This window comes from Bison bison, unplaced genomic scaffold (assembly GCF_000754665.1).
Source record: "Bison bison bison isolate TAMUID 2011002044 unplaced genomic scaffold, Bison_UMD1.0 scf7180017864072, whole genome shotgun sequence".
NCBI lineage: Eukaryota > Metazoa > Chordata > Mammalia > Artiodactyla > Bovidae > Bison > Bison bison.
The window spans coordinates 9904305-9915226 of NW_011494644.1; the positions used below are offsets into that span (position 1 = coordinate 9904305).

Below are 10922 nucleotides of genomic sequence, written 5' to 3' on the forward strand. Positions count from 1 at the left end.
GAATTGAGATGAAAGTGTATAAAATTGGTATATTTAACTGGGCTTTATTTAAGATGCTTACATCTCTTTTGCTTAATTATATTGTGGGGCAGACGTGTTTCATTGGGGAATGTGTCCCCCGTGTTGTATTGTAAGACCAGGTATATATCAAGAAATGTACCTCTCAGGAAATATTAACTCAACCGTTAAAGGAAACCAATAGGGTTACCTGAGCCATACAAATAAGTCAAAATGGAAATTAATATTCAAGGGCTAATAAAAATAAAAACGGTGATTTTGCTCTGGGTTTAACTTGTAAACTCAGAAGATATTTGCTGAACACCTTATACAAGCCTTTGGAGGCATGATAAATTCTAAGTTTTAGAACACAGAACTCATAAACTTTAGTTTACTTATTGTCTCACTGATAACATAAAGTCAGACAAATCAATCTTTCAGAATCATTTAGGTGACAGACCTGCTCTTGGGGGGATGTCTTTCTCTTGCAAATCTCTACAAACCAGAAATATAAAGTATAGGTCATAAGGATCTGAGATTGAGCCTCATTAATTAGGTCAATCAGGCAAGACCTGAAACCAAGAGGAAAAAAAAAAGTGGCAGTTTTAAAATTCAAACCACAGGGAATACTCCCTCGGCCAAATTTTACAAATAGTAAAGCCTTAGTCATCTGAGCAAGCAACTTCAATGTATTCCAACTGTTCTTCGTAAACTAGTAAGTTTACATTGTCTCCTGGGTCGGGAAGATCCCCTAGAGTAGGAACAGGCAACCCGCTCTAGTATTCTTGCCTGGAAAATTCCACCGACAGAGGAACCTGGCAGGCTACAGTCCATGGGATCACAGAGTCAGATCTGACTGAGCGGCTGTGCGCGCACACACAAGTTTACGAAGTGATACCTGACTCATGAGGAGCTTTTTTTTTAAGTGAAGCCGTGAGATCTCCAGTTTTGCCTGTTTACACTGTATGTCTGTGCACGTGTTATACATGAGATATCTCTACCTGGGCAAAGTATTATCAACACTGAATTTACACACCATATGATGTCACTTACACGTGGACTCTAAAATATGGCACAAACAAACCTATCTATAAAACAGAAACACGCTCACAGACATAGAGCACAGACTTGTGGTTACCGAGGGGGAGGGCACGGGAAGAGAAAAGGGACTGAGAGATGGGGATGAGCAGATGTAAACTGTTACATACAGGGTGGATAAACAGCAAGCTCCTAACGCACAGCACGGGGAACTACACTCAGTACCCTGTGATAAACCATAATGGAAAAGACTATAAAAAACAATGTCTACATGTGCGTAACTGAGTAACTTGGCTATACAGTAGAGACTGGCACAGCACCGTCAATCAACTATACTTCAATTAAAAAAAGCTGAATTAATAAAGCGCTCTATTCAATTTAAAAGTAAGAGCTTACAAATTAAAGAAAAGAAACTGGCCAAAATGACTTTCAGGTTCACGGGAACTGGGAAATATTCAATATTAAGCTGCTATTTGGTATTAAAGTTTAAGTTTGTTGACTGAATCATGTCTTTTTAATTTGTCTGTGGGTTGGTCCTTTTCAGGGGGGAGGGGCATGCTGGCATTTGAGGTCTTAGTTCTCAACCAGGGAAAACCAGATATGCCAAGTTAAGGAATTAAGTGCTTTTCTTCGTGTGGGAAGACGCAAGAGCCAGGGCTTACTGAAATCATTCTTTTGATGCGCTCCTCAGCTATCTGGGCCTGAATCCTACGTTCTCACATCCTGAGTTTCCTCAGGGCTCACCGGCTCAAGCAGGATGGGTGTAACTCCTGATGTCTGTGACATCCTTGCTTACTGATACGGCAGGAAATAATTCCATTCTTCACGCCCTTTGTTGCAAAACTTCTATATAACCTGGTTCTCCCTACCTCGTCTCCTCAGAGCAGTTCTCTCAGGGTTGCTTGAGATGCTGCCTTTGAGGCTTAAAGTCCTAAAAATTCCCACCGAATAAAATATAATCCTCAACTTTGAGGTTGTATTTTTTGAGTCAACAATACCGTAAAGTTTTAGGAGGCATCTATTTACACATTTCCTTATAAATCAGATGGTAAGAGAGGATAGGGATGATTTCACAAAGAAGTTCAGCTTTTTTAAAATTCAGGCACAAAATGTGAACCTAGGTCTCCTTCATTGAAATACAGTGCTCTGTGTATTAATCAGGACACACCTCTGATTCTGCTCTCACTTTACTGGTGTGAAGGCCCTTCCCTTCCTTTGCATTTTTAATGTGAAGTACAGGTCATAATAAATGCTCACAAGCTAATGGCCACCACAGGAAGCTATTAAAGGAGCCCAGGGCTCCTCAGCTGTGGGGAACAGGGACAGAGTGAGGGGTTTGTGGGGAGGGGGTTGTGCTAGGAGAGGGGCGGAGAGAAAGATATTGTCATGCCACTGTGGAAGGCGAACTTGGCTTTAACTACCCACACAGGTCTAGCAGCAGCAAGGGCAAATGTATGCGCTCGGGAGACTTGTTCATTTGTCCTGCCTTTCCATGAATGAAAGAATACACGAAGGCACAGATATTCACTGCTTAGGAACGAGCACCAAGCTGTGCCAGGGCCTCTCTACAGAAGAGGGAAACAGCGGTTCAGTGAGGTCAAGTGACTGTGCCCAAGTCAGGAGCAAAGAATTAAATACAGATCTTGACTTCAGCCCCTTGTTCTCTCTTCTACCCACAGAATTCTGTCGCCATAACAAATCAAATTTGACTTATCGGCTTTTCTTTCTACCCTCCCCCTAAACAGTCCCTACTGCTGGGCTGTGGGGCGAGAGGTATTTCTTCCCCCTTCTTTTCTATATAATTTCCAGATTTTCTAAATAAGCATGGCTTATTTGCATAATCAGAAACAGATGGAAAATATCTTTTTCCTAAAAGCTAGCCATATTTGATTTCGCCTCTAGGATTTTGGTTCTTTTTTTTTCTTTTCTTTGTTGGCTGCACTTCAAGGCACAGAACTTCCAGACCAGGCATTGAACCCGCACCCCCTGCAGGGGAAGCCAGATTCTTTACCACAGGACCACCGGGGAAGTCCCGCCTCTAGGAATTTTAAAGGCACAGGACACCAGGCTGAAATACAGAGGTAAGGAAGTGCTCCGGAGTCTACACTGTACCTGTCCATGTGAAACCGGTTCAGGAGGAGGAGGATTGAGTGCTGCTGGGCCCCGGTGGGCAATCGGATCACATGGGACTGCATCGTAATCAGCCCATTTTTGTTCAAAATTTTCCTGTGATAGTGAAGCTTCCCAGCATCAACCCTGGAGGAGAGGAAGAGAGCAGTCATTTTGCTTTGCTGGTTACTTTCACCCCACAATGCAGAAGACGTGAATACCAGAGACACATCCCCACCCTCTCCCCTCATCCAATCAACCTAGGAGAGCTGCTGCTATGTGACAATGGCCATGGACAGCAACCCAACCTAAGGCACACTCCAGACCCCTCGAGAGGTGGATGGGGAGACAGGGTGGGAGGCGTGTGTGTGCAGAGGACTGAGGAATGGAGTGGGAAGGGATGGCTGGGTTAGCAAGGAGCTGATCAGACAAGACATGGGCATCTAATCATATAGCAGCCAATAATTAGGGTGACCATGCATTCTGGTTTGCCAGATGGGCTCAATTTATGCCCATTGCCTTGCATTCCTTCTGGTCAGCTCCACCTTTCACTCTCAAAATATCTAGTTTGAACAATAAATTCTATGGTCACCGTAGGGTCTGTTTTTTTTTTTTTTTCCTATTTTTGGCCGTGCCATGCAGCATGCTGAATCTGAGTCCCCTGATCAGGGACTGAACCGGTGGCCCTTACAGTGGAAGGGCAGGGTCTTAATCACTGGACCACCATGGAAGTCCCCCCTTTTCGTTTTTTTTTCCAGGGTCTCTTCAATGAGAAAGTACCATGCCTTCAACCACCACAGATGCTGGGACTGCCCAGGTGACAGGGCCTGATGGTCAGGGAGCCCCGACATTTACAGCAGAATAGCAAAGCATCCTCTTACTTGAAAGCAGTGCTGTGGAGGTCTCGCTGGAGCTCCCCCTGCCACCGGGACCGGCCTAACCGCTCCAAGATGCAGTAGGAGAAGTCCGGGAGCTTCAAGTCGGGGTCGCCCTCAAAGCCGATCAAGGCCCGGTACCGCATGTCCTGGGAGGCAACAATGATCAGTTTCTTCCCCCACCTGCAAACCAGAAGCCACAGAGGGAAAAAAAAAATCACTTTAATTTTTTTAAGAAAATCGAAATGTTTAAAAGCAGAACCTTAGTGAACCATGGTTTCCTGCTTCTCCTCAGAGGTTCACAATCCCCAGTTAAGGAAGTTTCCATCCTTAGAATCACAAGAGGGTTCAGGGGGAACAGAGCCAGTCTCACCACTTCCTTGCCCAGACCCCTCCCAGTCCTGCCAGGGCCCTGGGACCCAAACCCAGACTACTCCCCACCAGAGCATGGAACCTTCTACACACCCCCACTGCCTGGCTCTGCACCCACAATGGCCCCATTGGTCCTCTGCCCACCTCATCCTTAGGCTACTAATTCTCATCCTTTAGATCACCGCTCAGATACCAACACCTCAATTCTCCATAAAAATGCTAACCAAAAGGCCATCCCTGCCTCTGACCATTTCTGGACTCATCACACACCTGGCACTCTTAGAAATGGCCACATTTTGGGAGGCACACGTTCCTGCCATAAACGCCCTAAGTGGGAGGGGGGCAGGTTGTCATCTGGGTCCCCAGGACATCCTCAGTGTCTTCAATGGTTACAGCAGGGCCTCTGTAACCATCTATTAAGTGAACGAACTCGCCTCCTGAACTGGACTGAGAAAACAAAACTTCAGAGTCAAGAACAGTGCCCTGTGTGATGGGTGAACCTGCAGTTCTTGAGAGCAGACCCTGGGACAAACCATTAGCTCCTCCTACGGTCTGGGTGTGTGAAAAATAATGCCTGCAAAAGAGGTCAAGCCCCCATCCCAGCAAGGCGCTTCGAGAAGCCCTGGCTTGGGATATAGACTTCTCTGCTGAAGCTGAATAGTCCCCAACGCTGAAGACAAAGAGACTCCACCCTGGGGCCTTGCCTGCTGACTTATTAATAAATGGCCGTCTTGGGCAGACTGTCTCGGGTCCCAGCCCTGCCGCAGAGATCCCACGAGGGTGTGATGGCAGAGAAGCCATCCTTGCTTACTCCTTGGCATAGAGACACACCAGCTGGAGGAGCTCCCTCTCCCAGGGGAGTAAGTCACTAAAGGTCTGTATGAGAGCCCACGGGCTCCCAAGCCCTCCCATCTATAGGCAGCATTTATTCCTCCCAGCCTGTGGTTTACAGATGCCTGATCCTAAGGCCTGTCTTCACTCACATCACTCAGCCTGACAGTTCTTCCTCCTGCTTCCCTCCCACCGCCAAAAAACAGATGATTCCACTGCTCCTACAGAGCAGGCAAAAAGTAAAAAGCTGAGATTGCCAATGTTTTCATTTAACTGCAACTTCCTTCGCATTGCTTGTGACCCAGTTAGTCTTCTGTATGGTCCATCTCTAAAGTGTGTTAGGCAGCAAATACGCATGATGGACAAGACAGTCTCCTTTCTGGGTCTGCACATCACAAACTTATGACCTGTGTCCTCGAAACAGGTTCATTAAGTTAAACTGGAAGAGCTCAGCTGAGAAAAGTTTGAAAACAGGGACACTGACTCGCTGCTTTAAAAATGTATTCAGGGTGGTTTACCCCCGTCCTGTGGGAACTCCAACCTTTCCCAGTAGCTGACTCTAGGACTCGTGCCCGAGGCCTGATTTGCTGACTGTGGTCATCAAATTATCCAACACTGATTAAATGCCATGCAAAGAACCAGCAATGCCAAGATAAATAAAAAATGGCATCTGCCTTTGTGGAGCTCACAGTCTAATGAAGAGAAAGACAAGAAAAGAAATCACTTACAAGGGGATGCGATAACTGAGACTGGGGTTATGAAATGACATGTACAAGGAGCCCCCAGTTCGGGCCTACGAGTGTGAAGAGAGCTTGTGGGCTGTCACCAGGGAGAGCTCTCAAAGAGGGGGGTTCCTGAGGAGGCAGGAAGCCCGGTGGGGCAGGGGCAGGAAGCAGGCGCTGCAAAGCTCCAGGAGGGGAGGGGGGATCCAGGGGGACAGAGACCGAGTGTGGCTGTTTCTTAGAAGCTTGGCTCCAGCAACAGTCAGTCACAGGGGATCCGAGGTGGGGAGAGGGTCTTGTTTTAAGACGAACGAATCACAGTGTCAGGCTGGGGAGAAAGCAGTGTGGATAGGGAAAAGCTGAAAATAAAGGAGAAAGATGAGCCAGCTAACAGAGGCGGGAAAGAGCACAAGGTTCTGGGGAGAAAGAGAGGAAGAGAATCACCGGCGGAGACAGGGCCTGGTTTCCGTCTCCTCTGAGGTGAGGGAGGAGGGAAACGGGGGCCAAGCCTGCAAGCTGAGGAAGAAGGTGGCAGCAAGGTGAGTTCACGCTGGAAGCTTCTCCCTGTTTGTCAAGGAGGAAGGGAGGTGGGGATGGGGTGAGGGGCTTGGGAAATCGGGACCCTGACTGAAGACTCACAAAAGGACCGCTCACTAGGTAACAAAGGACGGAACCTGGACACAAAGGGAAAAGAAAGGCAGCCTTCCCCACCCCCACCCCAGCCCGGGCAAGATCAGCCCCAAAGGAAGCGGAGTGATGAGGCAGAGGGCCGGCTTAGTTAGGGCAGGGTGGACGCGCTCTGAGAACACCGGGGCTGCACCCCGTCCTGGCGCACTGACCACACACCCCAGCTCAAAGCAGGACGATGCCCACCGGTCTCCCACAGTGCAAACGAGTTACCTGCCAAAGGCTTCCACCATCGTGCAACGGGGCTGTAACATCTTGGTTCTGATGTCGTTGGTAATGTTCTTCCTCTCCTTGAAGTACCGGCATGAGCCCTGGATGCCATCTTTATTCTCCAAGATCATGTGAATGGGGTAGACATCCTCCAGAGGGACCGGGTCCCTCCTGGACTCCACGATGCCCGTTTCCAAATCAATTTCTTCATACCTAAGGCGGGGAGGTGGGGGGGGGAGTGCACAAACGTCGAACTGCAGCTCAGCCTCAGAAGTAACACATGCTGGGTGTGTTCTTCTGACAACCTCTGGCCGAGGTCGGGGAGAGGGAGTAAGAGTCCCTGGTCTCCCTGCCTTCCTAACGCAGGACGTCTTGACAAGCACTGTCTCTGAGTCTCCATCCCAGACAACACAGATCTTCCCAGGAGCCTCCACGTTCACCCGCAAGGATGAATGGTGAAATTGGAACCACCTTCCTGGCCCCACCACCTTCCTTGCTTTTCGTTTTCCCTGCAAATCCTGTGCCTGGTTTCCAAACCATCAAGTTTGGACTTAATGACTCAAGGCTTCCCTACTCAGAGATGTCACCTTTCCATCTCTTTAACTACCCCTCTTCCACTTTCACCCATTTTTATGGCTTTCAATTATCACTTGGCATGTTAACAATTCTCACCATCAAATCCTTAGCCCTGTTTCTTGCCCCCAAACACTAATCCTGTTTTCAACTGTCATGTTTGATGAGATCAAAACCAAAGTTATGACGGCCACTTTTTCTCCCAGTGGCCTCTTATCAACACCATGGAGACATCCTGAGTTATGCTTCTTTTATCCAGTCAGCTACGTTTGTCAAGTGTTCCTTCGGAATCCTGCTCACATCCTGCGCCTGTCAAATCCCATCTGCATTTGTCAGTGCCTTTCCTTCTTGCCCTGTCTGTAACCTCTGCACTACTTAACCCTCCATTCTCAAATCACACCTTGTCAATTCAGGCCATTCTGGCCTGCTGTCCTCTGGCTCTCCAGTTATAACGTCCCAGGCTTCTTTTGAAGGCTCCTGGGCCTTCATCCACCCCAGGGGCCATGTCTTAAGGCTTCCAACCACACTACACTCTCTCCCAGGGAGGGTCCTGGCCAAGAGCTTCCATTACCAGTCACAGGGGTGACTCCACGTGCCCAGCTCAGTCCCACTCTCTGACCTGCTGACCCTCCCACAAAGCTAGATGTTGACCAACCAGAATCTCCAGTGTGTTTCAAGATTCGTTCAGCATATTCCCCACTTTCCCCCAGGTTCAGCCTCCCTGCTGCACTTCTGTGGTCCCCATCACAGCAAAGGGTAGCAGTCATCAATTTTAACAGAGAAGAGCAAAACCTGGATCTGTTTCTTTTATTTAACCTTTGCCATTCGTTGCTTTTGTTAATATAATCACTAAAAGGATGCTGTCAATAGCTGTAAGCAATCAAAATGGCTTGCCTCAGGGGAACCTGCCCCAACCCACCCCCCACCCCCCCATCTGCTAAAATGGTAAACTGACTTGCCTTTGTTCATCTCACAGGGCTGCATTCTGACCCTGCCCACCTGTCAATGGCTGCAGAAAATAAGAAATTAGCACATCCTTTTTCCTCTGCTGGCCCAGCCAAGAGATAGTCTGCAAGATTCCAGTATTCTTGCCTGGAAAATCCCAGGGAGAGAGGGGCCTGGCAGGTTACAGTCCATGGGGTCAGAGTCGAACACGACTTAGCAACTAAACAACTACTTCTCATGCTGGCCCAACCAAGAGATATTCTGCAAGACTAATGGCCTTTCAGGGGCTTCCCAGGTGGCCTGGAGGTAAAGAATCCGACAGCCAAGCAGGAAACACAGGTTCAATCTCTGGGTTGGAAAGATGCCCTGGGAAAGATGCCCTAACCCACTCTTGCCTGGGAAATCCCATGGACTGAGGGGCCTGGCGGGCTACAGTCCATGGAATCACAAAAGAGTTGGATATAACTTAGTGGACAGCAACAACAACAATGGCCTTTTAACTTTTTGCCTCACCTCTTCCACCCTTAACAGAAACTGGCATTCAAGAATCTGGTACTCAAGGGTGCTAGCCTGCCGTCTTCATGGATGCTCAGTTTTCTGAATAAAGTCGCTATTTCTAGCCTCAATATCCTGTCTTCTGATTATTGGCCTGTCATACACTGTGGTGCTGGAGAAGACTCTTGAGAGACCCTTGGACAGGAAGGAGATCAAACCAGTCAATCCTAAAGGAAATCAGTCCTGAATATTCATTGGAAGGACTGATGTTGAAGCTGAAACTCCAATCCTTTGGCCACGTGATGCAGAGAGCTGACTCAATGGAAAAGACCCTGATGCTGGGAAAGACTGAAGGAAGGAGAAGGGGATGACAGAGGATGAGATGGTTGGATGGCATCACTGACTCAATGGAAGTGAGTTAGAGCAAACTGCGGGAGATAGTGAAGAACAGGGAAGCCTGGTGTACTGCAGTCTGTGGGGTCACAAGGAGTCAGACATGACTGAGCAACTGGACAACAAGCAACACACTCAGATGCCCAAAAGTCAGGAACTGGATGGCATCATCCTCCAGACCTACTTTTCTTTATACCCCACACCCAACCAGTCACCAAATCCTGCAGATTCTTCTGCCTCATGTCTGATTCCATCAGCTTTTTCTCTTCATTCTCACACCCAGCATGGAAAGCCAAACCCTGACTGTTGGTTCGTGAGTGGATTACTACAGATCTCTCAGCTTCACTCTTTGCCTCTAGTCTGACCCTCCCTTTGGTGGTGTAGGCTTTAAATGGATTAGTGCAGTCCAATTGGTAAGGGCAGGCTGGATTCTGAACCAAGACTTCCTGGATTCAGTTTCTAGGTTCTGCCCCTGCTAGTAGACGACTCTCTCTGTGTCTCAGTTTTCTTTCTCTTGAAGGAGATAGGGATAAGAATATCCTGCTTTGTATAAATAGTACTTAGTATATTCAAGAATCTTAGAACAGTCCCTGCTTACAATAACCATATACATAAATGTCAACTATTATTCTTCATTCACTACTTCCAGTTCTACACTTCAACCAAACTTATTTCTCTTCCTTTAGAAAAATTCTGCCAACTGGCTACCTAAATCCAACCTTTAAGTCTTGTTTTACACAGTATTCCCTCTGGAAACCTGACCCTCAAAACAAAAAGAAAAAAAAAAAAAATCACAGCTTTGGGAAGCGAATCAACACCCAGTCACCTACAACGTCCGTAACTTTGGATGGGTGACTTAATTCCTCTCCATCACTGTTTCCTCCGCTGCAAAATGGGGAAGATAGCTGGGAATTCCCTAGCAGTCCAGTGGTTAGGACTCAGTGCTGGATGGGGAACTAAGATCCCGCAAGCCACACACTGGAGCCAAAAAAATTAAAAACAAAAATAAACAAACAAAAAAAAATGGGGAAGAAAAGAGCACCTTCCTCATAGGGTCAATGCGAGAATAAAATGGGTTCAATCTCCTGAAACAACAGGAACAAGATATTGCCTAGTACCAAGTTATGTGTTTGTGCTCAGTCGCTCAGTCGTGTCTGACTCTTTTGTGACCCCATGGACTGTAGGCCGCCAAGCTCCTCTGTCCATGGAATTTTCCAGGCAAGAAGACTGGAGCGGGTTGCCATTTCCTACTCCAGGGGATCTTCCTGACCCAGGGATCAAACCTGCGTTGCCTGCTTGGCAGGGGGATTTCTTCACCACTGCACCGCCTGGGAAGCCCAGAGCACCAAGGCATAAGCAGCAATAAATAAATGTTAGCTATCATTATTGTTGTTGCTGGTGTTGCTAAACTTGCTCTCTAATCCAGCACTGAATGAATGCTCCATAAAGGTTTGTTGATTTCAACTGGTCTCTAGTCTTGATCTGAACAGCCTTACTGCTTCAATCCTAAGCTCCACTTCAAAGAAAATACTCTTTAAAACCCAAAGCATACTCTCCCAAAGCATATCCTTCCAGTTCTGCTCACCATCACCCCAAACACACACGAACATAATGGAACATCACAAGGCGATCCCCCAACTCCATCAGACGCCTGGGCCCTGCCAGGCCGAAGACC

At 47.6% G+C, this 10922-nt stretch overlaps 1 protein-coding gene across 1 annotated transcript in view; it reads right to left on the minus strand.

Moving 5' to 3' along the window:
* GTF3C1 (general transcription factor IIIC, polypeptide 1, alpha 220kDa) overlaps positions 1-10922 on the minus strand; it is an 81143-nt gene that overhangs the window by 69668 nt on the left and 553 nt on the right. The window contains exons 2-4 of the mRNA XM_010837240.1: positions 6845-7054; positions 4026-4202; positions 3148-3291 (exon numbers count right to left, since the gene is read on the minus strand). Of these exons, the coding sequence (XP_010835542.1) occupies positions 3148-3291; positions 4026-4202; positions 6845-7054 (531 nt within the window). The remainder of the gene's footprint in view (positions 1-3147; positions 3292-4025; positions 4203-6844; positions 7055-10922) is intronic.